The sequence below is a fragment of the Oncorhynchus kisutch genome, linkage group LG8, assembly GCF_002021735.2.
Source record: "Oncorhynchus kisutch isolate 150728-3 linkage group LG8, Okis_V2, whole genome shotgun sequence".
Classification (NCBI taxonomy): Eukaryota; Metazoa; Chordata; class Actinopteri; order Salmoniformes; family Salmonidae; genus Oncorhynchus; species Oncorhynchus kisutch.
In genome coordinates, this window is record NC_034181.2 from 29,945,406 (window position 1) to 29,972,231 (window position 26,826).

At 41.6% G+C, this 26,826-nt stretch overlaps 1 protein-coding gene across 6 annotated transcripts in view; it reads right to left on the reverse strand.

Moving 5' to 3' along the window:
• Positions 1-10,866: 10,866 nt before the first annotated feature.
• LOC109895902 (transcription factor 7-like 1-A) overlaps positions 10,867-26,826 on the reverse strand; it is a 48,035-nt gene continuing 32,075 nt past the window's right edge. For 2 of the 6 annotated variants that reach the window (XM_020489987.2, XM_020489988.2), the window contains 8 exons: positions 16,958-17,093; positions 16,660-16,762; positions 15,825-15,908; positions 13,341-13,487; positions 12,928-13,090; positions 12,697-12,804; positions 12,408-12,459; positions 10,867-11,762 (listed from right to left, as the gene is read on the reverse strand). In XM_020489987.2, the coding sequence (XP_020345576.1) occupies positions 11,287-11,762; positions 12,408-12,459; positions 12,697-12,804; positions 12,928-13,090; positions 13,341-13,487; positions 15,825-15,908; positions 16,660-16,762; positions 16,958-17,093 (1,269 nt within the window). In that variant the 3' untranslated portion in view covers positions 10,867-11,286. Of the gene's footprint in view, positions 11,763-12,205; positions 12,243-12,407; positions 12,460-12,696; positions 12,805-12,927; positions 13,091-13,340; positions 13,488-15,824; positions 15,909-16,659; positions 16,763-16,957; positions 17,094-26,826 lie in introns of all 6 variants that reach the window. The other 4 variants (XM_020489989.2, XM_031830066.1, XM_031830068.1 and 1 more) reach the window with 3 other exon arrangements.

Consider the following 26,826-nt stretch of genomic DNA (forward strand, 5'->3'; position numbering starts at 1 on the left):
ATGATACTCCTGTGTAAGGGTCTGCAGTGAATCACAGCCAGCCGCCAGAGAAGCAAATGTAACCACAGGACATGTGACAGAGTTGATGGACACCCTATGTTCATCAAAGTTCCACAGAATGGAATATAATCACGTGCTATCAGAAACCGCTGCACTTGACCCCAGTCTTAAGAAGTTAGCCTTCAGTGATACCAGAGTGATTGATGAGGCTCTTCAAAGAATAACCTCAGCAGCAGGGAGGGACAGCCCCAGCAGTCAGCTGGATCAGCACCAGGGCAACAGGAAGAAGAGGGATCAGATGGAGCAGAAGCATCAGCAGTAGTGTCACAAACGTCTGCTGTTTGGATGCTGTTGAAGGAATCCCTCATGGAGGTCCGATCCTATTTGGAGGAGCCCCGCCAAAGATCTGCAGATCCTCTGAGCTGGTGGAAGAACAAGGCCTCTGTCTACCCATGGCTTACTAAAGTCATGACAGGGAGACTCTGCATAGTGGCCACATCCGTTCCCTCTGAGAGGGTCTTCTCGAAAACAGGACAAATAATTACTGAGAGAAGAAACAGCATCAGCCCCTCAAGTGAGACAGCTTGCATGTCTGAATGCAAATCTCTCATAAAAAGCTACATCTGGTCAGCAATTGCTGTGTGCTGCTGGTTATAACATGGCAATAAAGAAGAGAGAGAAAAGAGGGACCAGTTTAATGTTTTAAGTGGGATGCTGCAATTTTGCACATTGTTATTTATTTTTATTTATGATGCAATATTCTATTATTATGTTGCTCAGATTGTATACTTTTTGAAATGTTACATTTACAGGTGAAGTCGGAAGTTTACATACACTTAGGTTGGAGTCATTAAAACTTGTTTTTCAACCACTCCACACATTTCTTGTTAACAAACTATAGTTTTGGCAAGTTGGTTAGGACATCTACTTTATGCATGACACGAGTACATTTTCCAACAATTGTTTACAGACAGATTATTTCACTTATAATTCACTGTATCACAATTCCAGTGGGTCAGAAGTTTACATACACAAAATTGACTGCCTTTAAACAGCTTGGAAAATCCCAGAAAATGATGTCATGGCTTTAGAAGCTTCTGATAGGCTAATTGACATAATTTGAGTCAATTGGAGATGTACCTGTAGATGTATTTCAAGGCTTACCTTCAAACTCAGTGCCTCTTTGCTTGACATCATGGGAAATTCAAAAGAAATCAGCCAAGACCTCAGAAAAATAATTGTAGAACTCCACAATGCTGGTTCATCCTTGGGAGCAATTTCCAAACGCCTAAAGGTACCACATTTATCTGTACAAACAATAGTACACAAGTATTAACACCATGGGACCACGCAGCCGTCATTCCGCTCAGGAAAGAGACGCGTTCTGTCTCCTAGAGGTGAACATACTTTGGTGCGAAAAGTGCAAATCAATCCCAGAACAACAGCAAAAGACCCTGTGAAGATGCTGGAGGAAACGGGTACAAAAGTATTAATATCCACAGTAAAATGAGTCCTATATCGACATAACCTGAAAGGCCGCTCAGCAAGGAAGAATCCACTGCTCCAAAACCGCCATGAAAAAGCCAGACTATGGTTTGCAATTGCGCATGGGGACAAACATACTTTTTGGAGAAATGTCCTCTGGTCTGATTAAAAAAAATAGAACTGTTTGGCCATAATGACCATTGTTGTGTTTGGAGGAAAAAGGGGGAGGCTTGCAACCCGAAGAACACAATCCCAACCGTGAAGCACGGGGGTGGCATCATCATGTTGTGGGGGTGCTTTGCTGCAGGAGGGACTGGTGCACTTCACAAAATAAATGGCATCATGAGGAATGAAAATTCTGTGGGTATATTGAAGCAACATCACAAGACATCAGTTAAGTTAAAGCTTGGCCGCAAATGGGTCTTCCAAATGGACAATGACCTCAAGTATACTTCCAAAGTTGTGGCAAAATGGCTTAAGGACAACAAAGTCAATGTATTGGAGGGGCTCTCACAAAGCCCTGATAGAAAACAAAGTCCCATAGAAAATTTGTGGGCAGAACTGAAAAAGCAAGGAGCAAGGAGGCCAACAAACCTGACTCAGTTACACCTGTTCTGTCAGGAGGAATTGGCCAAAAGTCACCCAACTTATTGTGGGGAGCTTGTGGAAGGCTCCCCGAAACATTTGGACTTTGTTTATATACATTCAAAAAGTTATACTTTAAATGCACGTGTAATAGCATCTTTCTTTTGATGTTTATTTCAATTTGTGGTATGCTGCAGCTTTGATATGGTGCAAAATCTTTTTGAATGGTTAGATTTACATGCACTTTGTTTATATACATTACAAAGGTATACTTTAAATGCAAATGTTTAATAGCATTCTTTTTCATAACAAACCAAAGCATTTTTAAATACATTGTGGTAAAGGTAGAGTATGATTTCATTTAATAATTTCATTAGAATTGTTTTAACACCAATCATAGTCAAACTATCGCATACTGTTTGACTTGAAAAAATACAAAACATATATTTTTTTAAAGAGCCGTTTGGGAGCCAAAAGAGCCGGCTCTTTTTTGGTGAGCTAAGCTGAACGAGCCAGCTCACTGAAAAGAGCTGGAATGCCCATCACTACTTCCTTCACTGTTCATAGATGACAAAACCAGGGGTTTATTCATTAGTAGGATTCCGTTGAAAAACGTTTAGTAACGGAAACGTTTACTCTAGGAACCAAACGGAAGCGAAGCGGGGAAGGACCTACCATTTATTTGTCCACGAGAAACTCTCCGTTGCAAAACATTTTGCAACAGGCCAGGCTAAGCAGGGTTGGTCCTGGATGGGAGACCAGATGCTGCTGGAAGTGGTGTTTGAGGGCCAGTAGGAGGCACCCATTCCTCTGGTCTAAAAAATAAATCCAAATTTCCCCAGGGCAGTAATTGGGCAAATTGCCCTGTGTAGGGTGCTGTCTTTCAGATGGGATGTTAAATGGATGTCCTGACTCTCTGTGGTCACTTAAGATCCCATGGCACTTATTGTAGGGGTGTTAACCCTGGTGTTCTGGCTGAATTCCTAACCTGGCCCTCATACCGTCACCTAATAATCCCCAGTTTACAATTGGCTCATTCATCCCCTGTAACTATTCCCCAGGTCGTTTCTGTAAATGAGAATATTTTCTCAGTCAATTTACCTGGTTAAATAAATATAATCACTCAATCTTTTCTTGGACAATTACAATATATGAAGGAATCCAGCAGAGGTCAGTACAGGCCTTCTGATGGTGTGATGAACCTTGATATCGATCATCCAGCTTGGCCTCAGAGCCATACGAAACATAATATACATATTTCTGAGCACCTACAATTATGTAGTATGATGTACTAAAGGTCTAGTTATACTGAACAAAAATATAAACGCATGTAAAGTGTTGGTCCTATGTTTCATGAGCTGAAATAAACAATCTGAAGAAATGTTCCATATGCACAAAAAGCTTATTTCTCTCAAATGTTGCGAACAAATTAGTTTACATACCTGTTAGGCAGCATTTCTCCTTTGCCAAGGTAATCCCATCCACCTGACAGGTGTGGTGCATCAAGAAGCTGATTAAACAGCTGATTAATCAGCATAATCAGCTCCCGAGTGGCACAGCGGTCTAAGGCACTGCATCTTAGTGCTAGAGGCAGGTTCGATTCCAGGCTGTATCACAACCGGCTGTGATTGTGAGTGCCACAATTGGCCCAGGGTCATCTGGGCTTTGCCGGTGTAGGCCGTCATTGTAAATAAGAATTTGTTCTTAACTGACTTGCCTAGTTAAATAAAGGTTAAATGTAAATTAAAAGTTCCACCTTGTGCTGGGGACAATAAAAGGCTACTCTAAAATGTGCCGTTTTGTCACAAAACACTATGCCACAGATTCCTCAAGTTTTGAGGGAGCGTGTAATTGGCATGCTGACTGCAGGAATGTCCACCAGAGCTGTTGCCAGGTAATTGAATGTTAATTTCTCTACCAACATTGTTTCAGTGAATTTGGCAGTATGTCCAACCGGCCTCACAACCACAGACCACGTGTAACCATGCCAGCCCAGGACCTCCAGATCCGGCTTCATCACCTGTGGGATCGTCTGGGACCAGCCATCCGGACAGCTGACGAAACTGAGGAGTAATTCTGTCTGTAATAAAGCCTTTTGTGGGGAAAAACTCATTCTGAATGGCCTGGCTCCCCCGTGGGTGATGCTGGCTCTCAAGTGGGTGGGCCTATGCCCTCCCAGGCTGGGCCCATGCCCTTTCATGTGAAATCCATAAATTGGGGCCTAATGAATTTATCTCAATTGACTGATTTCCTCATATGAACTGTAACTGTAAAATAGTGGAAATTGTTGCATGTTGTTTTTATATTTTTGTTCAGTATACATTTCACAGAAACAAGTAGTATACCGTGACATTCTTGCAATTCAAAGATTTGAGTCACAATGGGGACGACTATAGTGTTTTAGCTAACCATTCCTCTAACCTAGTTCTAACCTTAACCCACCTAACCTGCTACGCACATTCTCCTAACCTTTGTCGTTTTAGTTCTCCTAACCTTTTATGTCCTAACTATTGTCGTTAGTTCTAGCCTGGTCAGGGGTGCGTCACCTGAGTGGGTTGATTCACAGATGTGGTCATCCTGTCTGGGTTATCGCCCCCCCCCCTTGGGTTGTGCCATGGCGGAGATCTTTGTGGGCTATACTCGGCCCTGTCTCAGGATGGTAAGTTGGTGGTTGAAGATATCCCTCTAGTGGTGTGGGGGCTGTGCTTTGGCAAAGTGGGTGGGGTTATATCCTTCCTGTTTGGCCCTGTCCGGGGGTGAGACCCCTCCTGTCTCAGCCTCCAGTATTTATGCTGCAGTAGTTTATGTGTCAGGGGGCTAGGGTCAGTTTGTTATATCTGGAGTACTTCTCCTGTCCTATTCTGTGTCCTATGTGAATCTAAGTGTGCGTTCTCTAATTCTCTCCTTCTCTCTCTCGGAGGACCTGAGCCCTAGGACCATGCCCCAGGATTACCTGACATGATGACTCCTTGCTGTCCCCAGTCCACCTGGCTGTGCTGCTGCTCCAGTTTCAACTGTTCTGCCTTCTTATTATTCGAACATGCTGATCATTTATGAACATTTGAACATCTTGGCCATGTTCTGTTTTAATCTCCACCCGGCACAGCCAGAAGAGGACTGGCCACCCCACATATGCTCTCTCTAATTCTCTCTTTTTTTCTCTCTCTCTCGGAGGACCTGAGCCCTAGGACCATGCCCCAGGACTACCTGACATGATGACTCCTTGCTGTCCCCAGTCCATCTGACTGTGCTGCTGCTCCAGTTTCAACTGTTTTGCCTTATTATTATACGACCATGCTGGTCATTTATGAACATTTGAACATCTTGGCCATGTTCTGTTATAATCTCCACCCGGCACAGCCAGAAGAGGACTGGCCACCTTACATAGCCTGGTTCCTCTCTAGGTTTCTTCCTAGGTTTTGGCCTTTCTAGGGAGTTTTTCCTAGCCACCGTGCTTCTACACCTGCATTGCTTGCTGTTTGGGGTTTTAGGCTGGGTTTCTGTACAGCACTTTGAGATATCAGCTGATGTACGAAGGGCTATATAAATAAATTTGATTTGATTTGATTTGGTCTCCTAAACTAGACGTAACATAGTAAACATCAATCCGGGACACTCAAAATAGTATGATACGTTACGTTTGGTATAGTTACATATTACAGGTGATTACTTAAGGCAAAAACGAAAGTAGGATGGGTGGGTAGACATATAACGGGAACATCTAGCAACCTAAAGGTGGGAGTTTGAATCTCTTCACAGAAATCTTCAGCATTTTAGCTAATTAGCAACTTTTCAGCTACTTACTAATTTTTAGCTACATTGCATGTTAGCAAACCCTTCCCCTAGCCCTAATCTTAACCTTTTTAGCTAACCTGAACCCTTCCCCTAACCTTAACCCTTTAACCTAACTCCTACACTTCACCCTAACCCCTAGCCTAGCTAATGTTAGCCACCTAGTTAAAGTTAGCCACCTTGCTAGAATTCAAAACATATCATACATTTAGCAAAATCATAATGTAGTACATTTGCAAATTCGTAACATATTGTACGTTCTTCAAATTTATAACATATAATACAAGTTGTAATCCATAATATATCATATGAAATGGGTGATGGAAATCCAAATGAATACATACCATACACGTAACATATCATACTAAATGGATTATACAGAATAAAACTAAATGTTCTGAGACCAGGTTGTTAGTTCTCCTAACCACCAATGTAAATGTTCCCTGGAATTCTCCTAGCTTGTTATGAAGCAACAAACAACCTGGTCTCAGAGAAAGATGTATAATACTATATGTCCTCCAAGAGGGATGCAAGTAACTCATCCAATTTGTATGCTTTTGTACGACAGGGTAAAACATAGGAAACTATACGTCCTATATTTAATTTGATATTGTATGTATGACCGCTATTCCATTCATAATGTAGCCTAATGTAACGTTATATATCATAGGCTACTAAATGCCGGGAATAGACTTGCATACCAAATCCGATGAATTATATGTATGTTTTATAAATGGTTTATATTTCCACAGACGCCTACATTTTTTTGGGGGGGGGGGGCATTTAATATTTAAAAATAGGAACATTAATACAATTGGATTAACAGAATGCTTCATTTGAGTCATTCTCCACAGCTGAGAAAAACACACTGTATCACTGTTGCACTTTTAATTCAACATCAACTGGATTAATATTACCTTTGTGATACATTTCCCATCAGAATAGGCCTGTTAGTTGCAAGAACCTGTCACAATCTGTATACTAGAAAGGCCAGTTTGGAGCTAATGTCTAACCAAAGCTGTTAACATACCAAACTTTTGTTGGTTCAAATCCCATAAGGAACATTTTGTTATCCTTCAAGGTGGTTTGGTTTAAGAAATCCATTGTTTTTAATAAGTAAAGGACTTTTTTCTTATATTGAATGAGGTATCCATGCCTGGCTACAGTGTTGTGAACGATCTTACTGTGAACACATTCCTATGCAAATGCTGAGGGATTCACTGGAGTCTGACTACTTCCATGGAGCTGTTTGAAATGTGTTTTGTCAATTTGTGTGATAGAAAGCTCTAGATCCTCCCAGGTACAAACAAATAAATGTATTTCAGTAAGTGCAAAATGAAATAAATTGCAATTTGTTGGAGCACATAACCTGAGATTTTGGGAGACATGATAATCATCCAAATGTTAATGAGAGGTATTTGACATCTCAGCTGGAAATGGGAGACCTGTGGATTCTTGTAATGAATGTGTCTTAATTACGGTGTTTGACATTTAGAAATTCAGATGATCACTCTCATTCTTCAGTTCTATTTGCATTGCCTTCTTTAAGGTCAAATGGGTATGAATAATATATTAAGCAGGGGGTTCTTCAGCTCACAGCCAGCTCAGTGCCAGCTGAGTCTTGTCAAACTCATTGAACGTTGGGGATACAGTCAATTAATATCACGTTGGGAAAGCAGGGTAAAAGCACATACACTGGAACCTTCCAGACACTTCCAACATCCTGTATCTATCGATCAAGATATCGTACCAAGATAATGAGAAAGGAAAAAGGAGGCGTGATTGGATAAGGTTCAAGTTTTAATGAGTGCATAGAGACAGTGCAAAAATAAAATACAATGGTCAACTCAGTTAGTCCATGTAGCCATTTTGCTAGCTATTTAGCAGTCTTATTGCTTGGGGATAGAAGCTGTTCAGGAGCCTGTTGGTGCCAGACTTGATGCACCGGTACCTCTTGCCGTGTGGAAGCAGAGAGAACAGTATATTGCTTGGGTGGCTGGAGTCCAACGATTTCCGGGCCTTCTTTTCACACCGCCTTATATAGAGTCCTGGGTGGCAGGGAGCCCGGCCCCAGTGATCTACTGGGCTGTCCGCATCACCCTCTGTAGTGCCATACGATTGAGGGCGGTGCTGTTGCCTTACCAAGCAGTGACATAGCCAGTCAAGTTGCTCTCAATGGTGCAGCTGTAGAACTTTTCGAGGATTTGAAGGCCAGTGCCAAACCTTTTCAACCTCCTAAGGGCGAAGAGATGCTGTCGTGTCTTCTTCACGACTGTGAGCATGTGTGTGGACTATTTTAAGTCCTTAGTGATTTGGACACTGAGGAACTTAAAGCTGTGGACCCGCTCGCTCCACTGCAGCCCTGTCGATGTGGATGGGGGATAAATACAGAAAGTTTACAATACAGGCTGTTCTAAAGTCAGTTTAACTGTATATGTAAACCCTGTATATGTATAATGTATGACTTTAGTTGACGATATGGTAGCCTCTGTTTGTTCTGGCTGTAGACAATAACACAATTTAAATGTGAGACTACACTAATTGTGTGTTTTGCAGCTCTGTCTCAGACTCCCAGGCTGTCCATGTAGAATGGCACTGATTACTTACTCAACCTGACTTCTGTTATTATGGCTCATACTTGCTAGCTAGACCTGACTCCTTGTAGCCTATAGGCCACTCCTAGGATTTGATGTCCTTTTGACAGCATGCTACCAGCATATAACAACAGGATGTTACATTGTCTCCTGCATGCCAAACCAAATAGATTTTTCTCTATAATCCCATAGTATGATATATCTTTAAGAATTAACCACTGATATTCTAACCTGAGAGGAATCATATTAACTCCTCTGTCTAATTGGGTCCTTATTTGTGTCTCTACGGTGGAGATGTGTCTATGCAATGTCTCCACATCACGCATTTGAAATATCAAAGGGTTAACCTGGAATTCATTTGTGATCAAAGGAGGGCCCAAAAAATAACCTTGGCAAGAGACTGCAAGAATTTAATGAGCAAAATTAACATGTATTAAAGCTGACATTGTGCTTACATGGCAGATGTCTAGTAGAGCAACCAAATACTCCACTTATTATTGCATAAACAATTCAGACTCCACAATGTTGTGCAAATAAAACTTAAAATACAAATATCAAGAAAAGAAAATGTTGTATCCTATATGTGCAGTATGAGGAAACAAATAGGAGAGGATTTGTTCAAATATGAATTGTACACATTGCAGCTACATATGAAACACCAAAACAACTAACACTATTGCCTCATCACAAATTGTGAAGCTGTATTCCTGTGATAATTTTGAAACAATTATGCAATGGTGGATATTGACTGAAATTCATTGACAGTTATTAGATGGCTTGAAGCCAGCCTGCAATAGCCAGTGTGCTACATTTTAAGTTATTCACCTGGAGTCTCTCAGTTTCATAATGTGTTACTGTCTAAGGAGAATGCAACATTACAATAGATCTGTAGCCTTGAGGATGCAGTTTCACTGGCTGTGTTTTACAACTCATTACCTGTAATTTCAGTGACGGATAGGGGAAGCAGCTTGAGGGCAGGCAGACATGGCACCAGAGACCACGGCCTCTGCCTGGGATGAGGTAAGAAAGAGAGGCAAACAAGCAGAGACTTATTATAGCTAATGATTGGTTAAAACATTGCTGGGAGACTGACAGCTCAGTATCTCACCGCAGGGCAAAAAAGGCACAGTCTGTCGCTTGTGGTTCAGACCATAAAGAACCCAGTCTGAGAGAGAGACGCCCTTGTCTGAGGGCATTGTACAGCGTGTTGAGGAAATGGTTCAAGTTATGGCTTATGGAAAATACTAATGAATGACAGCTATTGGTATTGGCTGCATACATAAAACATTTGAATAAAACTCATTTTGACTCTGCTCCATCCTAATTAGGCTAATGTGTATGTTCACAGCCTCTCTATAAGAGCTGATAAGGATACTGAGCATGGTAAGCAGATGAGAGAGTATGCATGTGGTTAACCATTGTTACTGTCAGACTCAGAAGGGGCTACACTGGGCCCTGGGGAACCCACAGAGCTGTGGGTTTGGAAGGCAGGTCAGTCTCCTACCATCTGGATGTTGCAGGAATACAATGCATCAACTAATTGCTTACGTCCATTTGTTTTTTTGAATTACCGAACTGCCAATTATATGGATGGGCATTTCAATGACAATCTACAGTCACAGCAGCTCTGCTTTCACCCTTCTTTATAAGAAGTGTGGGTAAGGTCTAAAACATAGTCACAAGGTGAAGGAACTTCATGTGCCAGTCCTCCAGCTAGAGGCTAATTGGTCCATCCCTGGCACTGCTCCCCATGTCCAAAGCCACCAAAAACTGTAACCTACCGTGTGTATTTTTTACTAATTGAATTGCCTAATGAGGTCCCAGGGGCTACATCCCAATACCTCAGAGTTAATTAAAGCCTCAGCACTGTGCCAAATGGTGAATAAAGATGCAGTAAAACAGGGAGAGAGCGAAACGGGTTTGGTGTGCTGGGGACGAGTCTGACCTGCTTTTTTGTCGTTGTTATGGGACTCTACATTCCAGGAAGGAACAGATGCCTATTTATTTTTGTTGGCTTCAAATTTTGTTACCTTGGCACGGCTTTTCATTTTCCGGTGTGGTTAGCCTAAATTCACCCAATTAAAGATTAACTAGTGATTCTTCTCCCACTATCGTCATGATCTTCATTATAAACAACTAAATTGACAAAAATACAAGATGAATGACCACTTCCAATATTTATCTTGAAGAATGTCAGAACTTAATTAACAGCTGATGGAGTTCTAAAACTCCCAGCAAATAGTCTTCTTCCAAGTTAGTATCTGTACCTGTATTTACAGGTTTGAACCTGTAGGAAATATGTTCATTGCTTATATTGCATATGTCGTCAAAATGATGTTATTGATTCATATATATTCAAATGAATGTGCGTGATCAGGCAGTGATGGAAGAAAAGAGAACCAGGCATTTCTAAAAAACAATCTCAAAGGTTTATTTAACATGTCAAAAGAAAGTCACACTCTTGGGAATTTAAAAGGGGCATTTGCAAGGACTGAAATTATTGTCCAGAACTATAAATCAAACTCAATACTAACATTAATAATGTTTTGGCTAAAAGGAGAGGGTGTTTTTTGTTCCTTTTCTTAATTTTCTTTTATACAAGTAGTTTATTGGATAAATGCATCAAAAAAAGAAACCTGTTCTGCAGTAAACTTTACAAAAAAATACATTTTGTTTCATTGGAGAGGAGTAGAAAAGGATGGGATCAAATATTGACCAATAATATTTCTTCCTTTTCATCATTTAAAAAAAAGTTCTAATATCTATTTTTTGAAAAGTAAAAGCAATATACAGCACAATAAGAGAGAAAAAAAGAATTGCTTTTGTAGATTTAGTCAGACAATTTGGTTACCAAGGAGAGGGGCTGTGACTGGAAGAGGGCATGATGGGAATGTAGGGCTGCTTGATGGAAAGGAGAGGGCGGTGAGAGCATTGAGTGGTGCAGGGAGCTGAAGGGGATTGGCCGAGGGAGAATGGGTGTGGAGTGGCTGCCTGAAGTACCAATAGGGATGGAGATGCTTGGGTGGGAAGAGGAGGAGGAAGAGGATGAAGATGACGAAGATGAAGCAGATCCAGAGGGTTTGCCAGTTAGAAAATGGTGGTGCAGGCGTCCTTCTGGTTTGGTGGTGAGGGACAAGGGCTGGGCCTGCTCTGAGTGTGTGGCGGCGGGAGCAGCCGGGGAGGCCAGAGCTGCAGAGGGTGTGGCTGGAGAATCCAGCATGCTGCCGTGAGACGAGGCAGGGCTGTCACACATTTTCTCTGAGGGCAGGTATTGTACACACTGCTTCTTGTTACTGATTGAGAAGTCTGGAGAAACAAAAGGAGGGGGCTTTGTCAATATTGCTGTTAAATAAGCCTACAATCTGTTACAAGTCCTTCAACAGTGCCAGTTCCCTTGCATACATGATAGTTGGCCAAAAATACAAAACATTCACAGACAATGTACAGAACATGGAAAACCAAAAGGTCTGCGATAAAAATGTTATACTTCGAATTAATGTAAAAAAAAGAAGAGAAAACAAAGAACACTACCGCAATGGGTGAAATGCACAACTAAATGGCATAGGTTTTTAGAAACTAAAAAGTTTGGGTGAAAAAAAAGTGTATGTCTATGTCAATAACACATTAAATGCCTGCATGTAAATGAGGTTTGACTGCTGTGCTGCAACAGACCAGACCAAACCACTGCGGGTGGAGTGGAGAGCAGTGTCCTGCAGTTCAGGCTTACTGGTTCATAACAGCAGACATACCTGCCTCAACGTCACAATTAGCACTGCACTTCATATGCTGCTTGTGAAAGTATAGAGGGAAGAGAGGAGTTAGTTAGGAGTTAGTGGCAAGCCAAGTGTAGCTAGCAGCACTGTTTCACACAGGCCTATAGATGGAGTTCTTTCTGCCCTAAATAGAGAGGATAGGTCCAAGAGAAGAACAGAGAGAGAAAGGACCCCTTACCCTCCGGGGTTGAGTCTGGCTTATTATCTCTCTTCCTCTTTTTCCGCTTTCCCTGCACAGATAAACAAAACAATGTAGTCAGAAAAAAACAGGTTACTATCAAAATGAAAGCAACATGCTTCAACACTACATCAAACAACTTCAGTGTATGAGAACAAAAGTTTTGTAGATCATTAGAATCACAGTATATATGGAATTATTTTTTAACCAACTGGAAATGAGGCGCTTACTTCCGTAACCCACATTTCCCTCCCTTGTTGAAAGATCCATGGGAAAAAGCCCTACTCACATAGTTATCTCGTGCTGACCAGCCTGGGTAGAGTTGGGAGTGGAGTTGCCTCTCTTTTCTTGCCAGCTCATAGTATTTGGCTTGCTCTTCTCTCGATAGTGAGTGCCACTGAACACAAACATGACAAAAGTCAGAACTGGCCAAAGCATGTACAGAATTTACACACACACACACAACTGCAAACTGTGGTGTGTCTTTGTGTGGTCAGGCAGTGTGTTGTGCTGTGCTCACCCTTCGGCCCAGTATCTGGTTGATGGCAGCGCTCTCCTTCAGGGTGCACTCAGCCACCACCTTGGCCCTCATCTCCTTCATGTACAGCATGAAGGCATTCAGAGGCTTCTTGATGTGGGGCTTTTTGTCCTCCTCCTTCTTCACCGGGCCGGGAGACTTTCTGCTGAGACACAAAATACACATTGCAAATGTCACTTAAAATAGTCCTCCTTGTGTATGAGGTCCGATTCCCATCCAGAAGACCTGGCTGACCTCTTACAAAGAAACAGGATGCTTTAGAATCCTGGCCCTCCAAATGGAATTATGAATAGAGACGGGATACTCAGTCAACAACCAATTTTAATAAGAGTAAATAAAGTGTTTATATGTTTGGATAAAGATAAATGTGAAGAATCTCAGTTATTGGTCCTTACGAATGCATAGAGGGGCTCATGTGGTCATGAGTGTTTGGTTCCTGCTTGATGGCTGGTGATACGATAGCAGGATGAGGGATACCAGTCTGGTGCATGCCGTGGGGGTGGTGGGGCATCATGTGGGGGGAGAAACGGCTGGACACCAAGCTGGAAACAACAAAGACAACACAACCCTAACAGTTAACAAACTTTCAACAAACTTCTTACACTCTTTCGGTCTGACCTGTCAAGTCGACTGTTTGTCTGGAGTCTAGACTAAAGTAATGTCCAAAATGAGCTACATATCTTTTTTTTTGTTCAAATAAAGGCTTTTTCAAAAGTCCCTTTATCCAACCATGCCTGGAGAAAAGTGAAGTGTATGGTAACCATGGTGACAGAGGGGACCTGACACCGGAAACCACTGCTTCCCGTGTTCAAAACCATGCAGGGTCTTTCTTCCACAGATATCAGAACAGAACACCTTCAGATAGCTGTTGGAAAATGAGAGTGGTGCTAACACAATGGTACTTTGTACATGGACAAAGGGGGAAATTAAGTTCCATGCTCCTCTGCCACACATTCTTGTTAAATACACGAAAGGAAAATCCTTTAATGCTTCATAAAAATCTCAATTTAACAGACATATGGTTTTGAAAGTCCAAAATACACTATAAGCTTGTACTTCATGCGAGTGTGTCCAGATGCTTTTCTTGCTATAAAAAAGGTTACTTAACAGTAGCACGTCAAATTGAGGACACCCCATTCGTAATTGGGTGTACACTTTAATCTCTCCAATATCTTTCTACTTAAACTATCATGTCATAGATAAAAGAGGGGGCTCTTCCACCATTACGATCCCAGCAGCCACTAAAAAACGAGCTGAGGAGAAGGAAAATATAAAAGAGTAGAACATCAAATACAGTGGCTTGCAAAAGTATTCACCCCCCTTGGCATTTTTCCTATTTTGTTGCCTTACAACCTGGAAGTAAAATTGATTTTTGGGGGGGTTGTATCATTTGATTTACACAACATACCTACCTCTTTAAAGATCAAAATATTTGTTATTGTAAAACAAAGAATAAATAAGACAAAAAAATGAAAAACTTGAGCGTGCATAACTATTCACCCCCCCCAAAGTCAATACTTTGTAGAGCCACCTTTTGCAGCAATTACAGCTGCAAGTCTCTTGGGGTGTGTCTCTATAAGCTTGGCACATCTAGCCACTGGGATTTTTGCCCATTCTTCAAGGCAAAAAACTGCTCCAGCTCCTTCGAGTTGAATGGGTTCCGCTGGTGTCGGGCAATCTTTAAGTCATACCACAGATACTCAATTGGATTGAGGTCTGGGCTTTGACTAGGCCATTCCAAGACATGTAAATGTTTCCCCTTAAACCACTCAAGTGTTGCTTTAGCAATATGCGTAAGGTCATTGTCCTGCTGGAAGGTGAACCTCTTTCTCAGTCTCAAATATCTGGAAGACTGAAACAGGTTTCCCCTCAAGAATTTCCCTGTATTTAGCGCCATCCATCATTCCTTCAATTCTGACCAGTTTCCCAGTCCACCTGTGTGCAATCTAACAAATTATGCGACTTCTGAAGGTAATTGGTTGCACCAGATCTTATTTAGGGGCTTCATGGCAAAAGGGGTTAATACATATGCACGCACCACTTTTTTATTTTTATACATTTCATTTCACTTCACCAATTTGGACTACTTTGTGTATGTCCAGTAAATTAAATCCAAATAAAAATCTATTTAAATTACAGGTTGTAATGCAACAAAATTGGAAAAACACCATGGGGGATGAATACTTTTACAAGGCACTGTACATACAGTAGTATCATATATTTATGACAAAACTGTCAAATATTACATGAACAAGCCTTGTTCAGGTGGGACAGATAGCAAGACAAACTTTGTAACACTGTGGCAGGAGCTGAGAATACTATTGATCATACAGAGACCCTGATGAATATTTCATCCCATACTAACACCGGAAGGCTCGCTACAAATCTTTCAAATTTTGACAGTCGGGCAGAAAGTTCAATCAGATGGGAGTTGTCGGTTCAGATGAGCTTTGATTTGTCGTAATCGATTCTCAGCCCTTTCATCTGTGTGTGTGTGTGTGTGTGTGTGTGTGTGTGTGTGTGTGTGTGTATATAGCAGATCAACTGAGAACATTGGCCTGGCCAGGGTAGTATAGTTCACAGAAAAGACTGTGCCGTCTACAGCGTAGGGTTCTGAATGCCAATAATCTGTTCACGCTCTCTTTGGAAGGAAGGCTGAGCTCGTTTTTAGAAGACTTAGCACCCCTATTCCTTTGTAGTCCCTACCCACTGGCTGTCCACGGTTGGATACCCCTGTCCTAAGACTGTTATAAACTCAGCAAGGAGAACATCATAAACATGACTACAGAATGCATTACAACCACAAGATATTGCTCTCTTTTTGGGGATGGCTAGGGGTTGGTGAGACTGGGTGACAAAGAGCAAAGCGATACACTCACCTGGACATAGATGCATTCATTGCGAGGGTGGGATAGGGGTGCCGGAATCCCCCCGGGGGGATAGAGTACATGTGCTGGCCCTGCCTGAGAATCAGAGGAGTAGAGGAAGGCACCAGTGAGAAGAGGATCAGACACAGCTGACAGATAACGCACCAGCACTAATCCAGCACTCAACTGCAATCCCCTGCTTGCGGAAAAGCACCGTTCAAATTGGTTACAAGACCCATAGCAAAACCCATAGAATGTTAAGAATTTATCCTAAATATCTAAAATATGTCAGTGTTTTATTATCAAAATTGCATCAGAATGTGCCTATACCGCAAAGTTTGACAAACACTGTACATATTATACCGTATTCAAAGTTTCTCCTATACTATACCAGGTTAGGACTGTACTTTGAGATAAATGCACTTCAACAAAACTATTCTCCATGTCTATGAGTTAGGAGGATGTGGGTTACTCCACAGATACATGACATATTGCCATGGGGCAGAGAGGAAAATGTGCAGTTTTATAGCAAATCTCATGTTATTCTACATATTTTGCAATGAGGCTGAGAGTATTTTGCATTTTTATAGCTCATTTCCTACTATTCTACACATTTTGCTATGAGGCTGAGATTATTATATATTTTCGGTCATTTTAAACATTTTTTTTGCCATGGCTTATGACATGTTCATATGCTATCTGGGGAGAAGGGTGTTTTGTGGTTGTGGCCCCCAGAGCCCGTAGCAACCCCCGCCCCTCCCCCTTGTGGGGGCTGCAAGGGTGTATGGTATGCCAGTGCATAAATATGTATATAATACTGTTCTATTTAATGCTGTGTGTTACTCACTGTGGCACCAGCCATCCCAGAGGGTGAGGGATCTGTCCCACAGCACCTGGAGACAGGGGGTAGTACGGAGAGAGCTCTGATGGATGGGGAGTCCGAGGAATGCCTGAAGGGAACACAGAGGGGACAATTGAAGCAATAGATAATTTAAAGTCACAGTCAAGGTCATTTTCTCTAAGAAATGAATAGATATATAGACTGCAGTTTAAGTTTAATGCAAGCCATGTAATGCTTGCATTGAGGTTGTGTGTGTGTGTGTGTGTGTGTGTGTGTGTGTGTGTGTGTGTGTGTGTGTGTGTACCGGTCTTTGGGTCAAGGATCTCCGGGGAGAGGTGTGAGGGAGGGGTTCCGGGGGAGAAATGTTCATTGCTGTAGGTGATGAGGGGGGTCAGCGGGTGGACGTGGTGAGCATGCTGCACCACTGGGACCTTGTTGGACTGTAGGAGAGACGAGAGGAGAGGAACACACAGAGGGGCTTTAGACACCAGAGAGAAAGGACTAGATAGACCAGGGGTTTAATAGTCTCCCTGGGTCTCCAAAGACTCAAACAGAAACAGGCTCATTCATAAGTCTGACATTTGTTGTGCCTGATGCTTGCCATGTATGACCAACATGCATAGCCCTCTGCATCCTAATGCAAACTGTTCCAAATCCACCATGGACTCTGTTGGCATAAAGGTCATGACACATGTTGTTGGTAGTCACTGTATCATGTGGGTAAAGGTGAGTCCCTATGCCTGAGAATGCTGCCCGTCTGCCTGCCTCCCTCCCTAGTAAACAATGCAGGCTGTGGCTGTGTGTGTGACAGGCCCTATGATGCAATCTGGATCCCCACCAAGACACAGTGAAAGCCTTCAGATGCATACCAACACCATTACGACCATTACGTGGAGGAGAGAACTGTTTGTTCAGCCCAACAGGCAAAACAACAGGGCCCAAGATCTGAAAGTTACACCAACACAAGCCCCCAGTACTGTAGGTAGCTCAGTGCCCATACACATGGCTAATCCCTCATCTCAAGCCGCTAATTTACCCACACACTATTCAGTTCTTCATTGATCCATGTAGGATGACATTAACCCTGAACAGTGCTTTTAGTTCCTCATTGATATGGTTGGAGTACACTGGTACTAGAGCTATCGATCTAGTCTAAGGGAATCAAATCCTATACACCCAAAGCACTCACAATACAGCATCAATCACAATGGGAGGTGGTGTATACATACACTTCAAGGAGTTAAATAACTGATTTTGTTGGAGCAGACTCATTGTTATTTCAGCTATTTTAATAGGGCTGTGTGGTGGCAGAGAAACGCCATATCCCCTGACTCTAGTGCAGCTAGCTAGCGGACCTGGCCAGGACAGCCAGGAGGACGATGATAATAATAATAACCAGCGTCTCTACTTTCATTAGGCAGCGTTCAGCCTCACAGTTATTTCCTCTGGCTGCCCTGCTCAATGAAACGCTTGTTGGCCCAACTCGTCACATGTGAGGGCCATGGGTGGGGGGGGGGGGGGGGGGGAGGGGGAGAAAGGAGTCTTGTTCCTCCAACCTAACCTTTCTTCAGTATCCCTCCCAACCCCCTTTTCAACCTCTCGTCTAACCAACGAGGTCCAGGATGGAACAAGGTTTGCATTGAAACGACTGTACGCTCTCTTACTTCATGCTGCTTAGAATTGTTCCAAATATCAGGCATGCATTTTCTGCCCTTTTTTTTTTTAAGCAGTTCCAACCTCTCCCCCTTTTTAAGTCTTAGCAAACGTGTTTCTCCTGCTTCCAAAGCCTGCTTTGATTTCCTTTATGTCCGTTGTGATGAGGAAATTGCAGATGCAAAGCCTTCTAAAAGGTAAAGTACATATTAGATGTAAATAACAAAATAAGCCAATGATACATGGATAAAGCTTTCATATTATAGGATTGCGTACGTACGATGATAATACATACATACACCTAGTTGAAGTTTACATACACTTAGGTTGGAATCATTAAAACTCATTTTTCAACAACTCCACAAATGTCTTGTTAACAAACTATAGTGTTGGCAAGTCTACTTTGTGTATGACATCTACTTTGTGCATGACACAAGTCATTTTTCCAACAATTGTTTACAGACAGATTATTTCACTGTATCACAATAACAGTGGGTCAGACGTTTACGTACACTTTGCTTGACATCATGGGAAAATCTAAAGAAATCAGCAAAGACCACAGAAAAATAATTATAGAGCTCCACAAGTTGGGTTCATCCTTGGGAGCAATTTCCAAATGCCTGAATGTACCACGTTCATCTGTACAAACAACAGTACGCAAGTATAAACACCATGGGACCATGCAGCCGTCATACCACTCAGGATGGAGACTCGTTCAGTCTCCTAGAGATGAACGTACTTTGGTGCAAAAAGTGCAAATCAATCCCAGAACAACAGCAAAGGACCTTGTGAAGATGCTGGAGGAAACGGGTACAAAAGTATCTATATCCACAGTAAAACGAGTCAACATAACTTGAAAAGCCGCTCAGCAAGGAAGAAGCCACTGTTCCAAATCCGCCATAAAGAAGCCAGACTACGGTTTGCAACTGCATATGGGGACAATGATCATACTTTTTGGAGAAATGTCCTCTGGTCTGATGAAACAAAAATAGAACTGTTTGGCCATAATGACCATCGTTATGTTTGGAGGAAACAGGGGGAGGCTTGCAAGCCGAAAAACACCATCCCAACCGCGAAGCACGGGTGTGGCAGCATCATGTTGTGGGGGTGCTTTGCTGCAGGAGGGACTAGTGCACTTCACAAAATAGATGGCATCATGAGCAAGGAAAATTATGTGGATATATTGAAGCAACATCTCAAGACATCTGTCAGGAAGTTAAAGCTTGGTCGCAAATGGGTCTTCCAAATGGACAATGACCCCAAGCATACTTCCAAAGTTGTGGCAAAATGGCTTAAGGAAAACAAAGTCAAGGTATTGGAGTGGCCATCACAATCCCATAGGAAATGTGTGGGTAGAACTGAAAAAGCATGTGCGAGCAAGGAGGCCTACAAACCTGACTCCGTCACACCAGCTTTGTCAGGAGGATGGGACAAAATTCACCCAACTTATGGTGGAAAGCTTGAAGGCTACCGGAAACATTTGACCCAAGTTAAACAATTTAAAAAGGCAATGCTACCAAATACTAATTGAGTGTATGTAAACTTCTGACCCACTGGGAATGTGATGAAAGAAATAAAAGCTGAAATCAATCACTCTACTTTTATTTTCTAACATTTCACTTTCTTAAAATAAAGTGGTGTTCCTAACTGACCTAAAACAGGGAATTTTTACTCTGATTAATTGTCAGAAATTGTGAAAAACTGAGTTTAAATGTATTTGGCTAAGGTGTATGTAAACTTCCAACTTCAATGTACATTAGAGGTCGACCGATTAAAATCGGAATGGCCAATTAATTGGGGATGAATTCCAGTTTTCATAACAATCGGTAATCTGCATTTTTGGACACCGATTATGGCCGATTACATTGCACTCCACGAGGAGACTGCGTGGCAGGCTGACTACCTGTTACGCGAGTGCAGCAAGGAGCCAAGGTAAGTTGCTAGCTAGCATTAAACTTATCTTGTAAAAAATAATCATTCTTAACATAATCACTAGTTAACTACACATGGTTGATGAGATTACTAGGTTATCTAGCTTGTCCTGCGTTGCATATAGTCGATGCGGTGCCTGTGAATTTATCTTCGACTCGCAGTCAACTTCGCCAAATGGGTGATGATTTAACAAGCGCATTCGTGAAAAAAGCACTGTCGTTGTACCAATGTGTACCGAACCATAAACATCAATGCCATTAATAAAATCAATACACAAGTATATATTTTTAAACCTGCATATTTAGTTAATATTGCCTTCTAACGTGAATTTCTTTTAACTAGGGAAATTGTGTCACTACTCTTGCGTGCTGTGCAAGCAGAGTCAGGGTATATGCAGCAGTTTAGGCTGCCTGGCTCGTTGCGAACTGTGTGAAGGACATTTCTGCCTAACAAAGACCGTAATTAATTTGCCAGAATTGTACATAATTATGACATAACATTGAAGGCTGTGCAAAGTAACAGCAATATTTAGACTTAGGGATGCCCCCTTAGATAAAATATTCTTTCTGTATTTCACTGAAAGAATAAACGTTTTGTTTTTGAAATGATAGTGTCCGGATTTAACCATATTAATGACCCAAGGATCGTATTTCTGTGTGTTATTATATTATAATTAAGTCTATGATTTGATAGCACAGTCTGACTGAGCGGTGGTTGGCAGCAGCAGGCTCGTAAGCATTCATTCAAACAGCACTTTCCTGCATTTTCCAGCAGCTCTTTGCTGTGCTTCAAGCATTACACTGTTTATGACTTCAAGCCTATCAACTCCCGAGATTAGGATGGCAATACTATATTGCCTATCACAACATCCAATAGTCAAAGATATATGAACTACAAATGGTATAGAGAGAAATAGTCCTATAATAACTACAACCGAAAACGTCTTACCTGGGAATATTGAAGATGTTAAAAAGGAACCACGAGCTTTCATATGTTCTCATGTTCTGAGCAAGGAACATAAACGTTAGCTTTTTTACATGGCAAATATTGCACTTTTACATTCTTCTCCAACACTTTGTTTTAGCATTATTTAAACCAAAAATTGAACATGTTTCATTATTTATTTGAGCCGAAATAGATTTTATTGATGTATTATATTAAAAGTTATAATTTTAAAGTGTTCATTCAGTGTTGTAATTATTACAAATATGTATATATATATATATATATATATTTTTTAATTGGCAGATTAATCTCTATCGGCTTTTTTTTGGTCCTCCAATAATCGGTATCGGCATTGAAAAATCAGTATCGGTCTACCTCTAATGTATATACATACATACAGTGGGGAGAACAAGTATTTGACACTGCCGATTTTGCAGGTTTTCCTACTTACAAAGCATGTATAGATCTGTAATTTTTATCATAGGTACACTTCAACTGTGAGAGACAGAATCTAAAACAAAATCCAGAAAATCACATTGTATGATTTTTAAGTAATTAATTTGCATTTTATTGCATGATATAAGTATTTGATACATCAGAAAAGCAGAACTTAATATTTGGTACAGAAACATTTGTTTGCAATTAGAGTGATCATACGTTTCCTGTAGTTCTTGACCAGGTTTGCACACACTGCAGCAGGGATTTTGGCCCACTCTACCATACGGACATTCTCCAGATCCTTCAGATTTTGGGGCTGTCGCTGGGCAATACGGACTTTCAGCTCCCTCCAAAGATGTTCTATTGGGTTCAGGTCTGGAGACTGGCTAGGCCACTCCGGGACCTTGAGATGCTTCTTACGGAGCCACTCCTTAGTTGTCCTGGCTGTGTGTTTCGGGTCGTTGTCATGCTGGAAGACCCAGCCACGACCCATCTTGAATGCTCTTACTGAGGGAAGGAGGTTGTTGGCCAAGATCTCGCGATACATGGCCCCATCCATCCTCCCCTCAATACGGCGCAGTCGTCCTGTCCCCTTTGCAGAAAAGCATCCCCAAAGAATGATGTTTCCACCTCCATGCTTCACGGTTGGGATAATGTTCTTGGGGTTGTACTCATCCTTCTTCTTCCTCCAAACACGGCGAGTGGAGTTTAGACCAAAAAGCTCAATTTTTCCTCATCAGACCACATTACCTTCTCCCATTCCTCCTCTGGATCATCCAGATGGGTCATTGGCAAACTTCAGACGGGCCTGGACATGCGCTGGCTTGAGAAGGGGGACCTTGCATGCGCTGCAGGATTTTAATCCAGTGTGTTACTAATGGTTTTCTTTGAGACTGTGGTCCCAGCTCTCTTCAGGTCATTGACCAGGTCTGGGCTGATCTGATTCTTACTGGTTGGTAGGTGATCAAATACTTGTCATGCAATAAAATGCTAATTAATTACTGAAAAATCATATGTGATTTTCTGGATTTTTGTTTTAGATTCCATCTCTCACAGTTGAAGTGTACCTATGATAAAAATTACAGACCTCTACATGCTTTGTAAGTAGGAAAACCTGCAAAATCGGCAGTGTATCAAATACTTGTTCTCCCCACTGTACATACAGTCAAAAGTTTGGACACAATTACTCATACCAGGGTTTTTCTTTATTTGTACTATGTTCTACATTGTAGAATAATGGTGAAGACATCAACACTGTTGTAAGCAAAAAAAAAGTGTTAAACAAATCTAAATGTATTTTAAATTTGAGATTCTTCAAAGTAGCCACCCTTTGCCTTGATGACAGCTTTGCATAATCTTGGCATTCTCTCAAACAGCTTCATGAGGTAGTCACCTGGAATGCATTTTAATTAACAGGTGTGCCTTGTTAAAAGTTAATTTGTGGATTTTTTTCCCTTCTTAATGCATTTGAGCCAATCAGTTGTTTTGACAAGGTTGGGGTGGTATACAGAAGATGGTATTTTACCAAATAGGACTAAGTCCATACAATTGCAAGATCAGCTCAAATAAGCAAAGAGAAAACGACAGTCCATCAATACTTTACGACATGAAGGTCAGTCAATTCAGTCAATTCAGACATTTTTAAGAACTTTGAAATGAACTTTGAAACTCTCTATCATGAAGAACACCACAGGAACGGAAGACTCAGCGTTACCTCTGTTGCAGAGGATAAGTTCATTAGCGTTAACTGCACCTCAGTTTGCAGCCCAAATAAATGCAAGTAACACACACAACATCAACTGTTCAGGAGACTGTGTGAGTCAGGCCTTCGTGGTCAAATTGCTGCAAAGAAACCACTACTTATGGACACCAATAAGAAGAAGAGACTTACTTGGGCCAAGAAACACGAGCAATGGACATTAGACCGGTTGGAAATCTGTCCTTTGGTCGGATGAGTTCAAATTTGAGATTTTTGGTTCCAACCGCCATGTAGGTGAATGGATGATCTCCGCATATGTGGTTCCCACCGTGGTGTGATGTGTGGGGATGCTTTTCCGGTGACACAGTCCCTGATTTATTTAGAATTCAAGACACAATTAACCAGCATGGCTACCACAGCATTCTGCAATGATACGCCATCCCATCTGGTTAAGGCTTAGTGGGACTATCATTTGTTTTTCAACAGGACAATGATCAACACACCTCCAGGCTGTGTAGGGGCTATTTTACCAAGAAAGAGAGTGATTGAGTGCTGCATCAGATGACCTGGCCTCCACAATCCTCTAGGCCTCAACCAAATTGAGATGGTTTGGGATGAGTCGGACCGCAGAGTGAAGAAAAATCACCCAACAAGTGCTCAGCATGTGAAACTGTTGGAAAAGCATTCCAGATGAAGCTGGTTGAGAGAATGTGCAAAGCTGTCATCAAGGCAAAGGGTGGCTACTTTGAAGAACCAAACATGTATTTTGATTTGTTTAACACTTTTTTCGTTACTACTTGATTCCATGTGTGTTCTGTCATAGTTTTGATGTCCCCACTATTATTCTACAATGTAGAAAATAGTACAAATAAAGAAAACACGTTTTCCGGGATGGAAAAATGCCAACAGTGTAAACTTAAAGGGATATTTAGAGATTTTGGAAATGAGGACCTTTATCTACTTTCTCAGAGTCAGATGAACTCATGGATACCATTTTTATGTCTCTGCTTGCAGTTTGAAGGAGGTTGCTAACTAGCATTAGTGCAATGACGAAGTCAAATGGGTATCCCCTCCTTTCTGTGACTGTTGCCACCGCTGCTAAAGAAAACTAGAGAAAAAGACTGGATGGTTGCATAAAGAATTAATGCATAATGTAGAAAACCCAAAGCCCAAATGTCATGTATACTTTAGACATTCTTTGTTGTTCCACTTCATGTACAATGTGAGTGAATTTTCCCTATATTGTGGATGCTGTTTGAGACCTCTAGACCTGAGAGCCAACATTTTTGGGAAGCACTTCAGTAAGAATTGGAAACGATCGCCATTAATAATTCATACTTTGGAATACACCAATCATGTGTTCGCTCAGAAGAGAGTTTAAAGTTTAACAGCGCCAGTTTCAACATGAAGACCAGTCTGCATACGAGTAAAGCAAGCAAAACAATGGAACAGAAATATGTAGACGTGGGCTGTCCACATGCAAAAGCATTTAGGCCAGCGGCCTACCTGCTTAAACCATCTTCAGAGGAGAGGTCCCATTGTGGTCTACCTTTAAGTACATAGATGGTTACCTCATCAACTTCTACTGGGTTATTAGGTGCTGACAGAAAAGCAATAAGCAAGTCCCTCCCTCTCGATCAGAATATTGCGAGTAGTTACAATTAAATAAAAAGCATTGGTATTACACTTCTTCATTCTGTCACATTGAACTTTCAGTTGGATAGCAGTTCAACAGTAGTTACCAGATAGCCAACATGAAAAAAATAAATTGCCCAAAAACAAGTAGTCTTAATGTGTAAAAGTGAAGAACGCCAATTTAAATCATAGTTCTAAATAAAAGGAGGAACTCCCCAGCCCATCAATACCTCCATTCAGCCTCTAATTACCCCTTTACCCATCACAGCCTCACATGCTTGGGTTCATGAGCAATCTGGAGACAGACGGGACCTGCATTGACACACAGACATCGTGCTCTCTACATAGACCTGCCTGCTCGTTAAACTACCCAGTCCACTGTAACAAAGCACAATGCCTTCACAACTGACGTGTGGCAACACTGTTGAATGATATTGGATTCGAGTTGACACGGTAACAGGAAAATGAAAAATAGCAAAAAGTTGCTGAGCCAGTGCAGAGACAAGGTGGCTGTCTGTTAAGCGGTTTGAGGCAAAAGAGGCCAAGGTGGCAGTACCTCACTGGGCCGTTAAACTTGGAACACTGCTAAGAAAAGCTTAGTCCTTGGTCAATGTGGGTGGAGGGGTAGATTTCATTCAAATAAACATGTTTTTGGATCCTGCACATCTGAATTGAATTACTAGGCAAACAGCCGATGGGGAAGAGCGCTCAGAAGAAACTGAATAACCCCAGAGCTTTGTGTGTGCCTTTCTGCTACGTGACCCCTTCTGGGTGGGAGGCTCAGAGGCTTTTCAAAACTCCAGGAAAGAAAGAGTGAAAAGAATGCATGGCATGCTGAGAAATCCAATAATTGTTTTCAATGCCAACAGGAAAAAGGACATAAGAGTGGACTGACTGTCATATGCTTTTAGAACAAGCCCACCAAAAACTATGGCAGACAAGTTGCGTCGCTTTACGTCTGAACAGTCATCCCCACTGAAAGGGTCAATGGCAATTACATTTAAAGTTAACAAAATGGCCGTGTCACGTTGCAGTTGCTAGACACCAATAAATAATTGAGTGTTTCACCTAGGTCACGAGGAACTGAGAGGGCAAGCGAAAAGGCAAGCATCGACACAAACATAGTCACCACTAGTTACCACAGCCACAAAGTCATAGATTCCAGCCTATTTGTTCAACTTATCTTCTTTAAATGTGAGTTCAAACCTAACCACACTGCTAACCTTATGCCTAACCATACCCTTAAAATAAAAACAAAAAGCTACATTTTGTTTTCATGAATGTGGCTGTGGTAACTACTGGAAACCTACAAACATGGTGAAATTACTAAAAAAGGATGTAGAGATTATTCACCACTGATTAATCAAATAGCCAATTTTGAAAGTTTTGGTTTTCAGATGACTGTGTACTTAGATGTCGGGACCTGGTTCCTATATTTGACTTTCACTGAGGTACTGAGTCCAGTGTGTGTCTATAAAAGCAAGGTTTCTGCAGAGCCATGGAAGGACTGCAGCCTTCCCATCAGTATTCAGTTAAGGCTTTCCAAAACCTTTGATTTTATGATGGACTCTGGTTGTTTAATGCGTAATGTAACATGGCAAATCTCAGAGCACACCCAGTAAAACAAATTTTGACTGCAAGCTAGCAGAAAGTAGCTTTGCCAAAACCAACCTGTACCATTCTCAATTCGATGTCTTTACAAAAACTGCTATTCAGTCTAACGTGCCGAAAATATCAACGGAAACTCCATGGACAGGCCATTTGTGGATGCACACCCATGTCAATGCTGAGCTCTTACTACTTCGATTCACTTAACAAGCAATCTGGTGACCTCCATCCTGCTCTAAGTGAGTTATGACAAGCTGCTGACA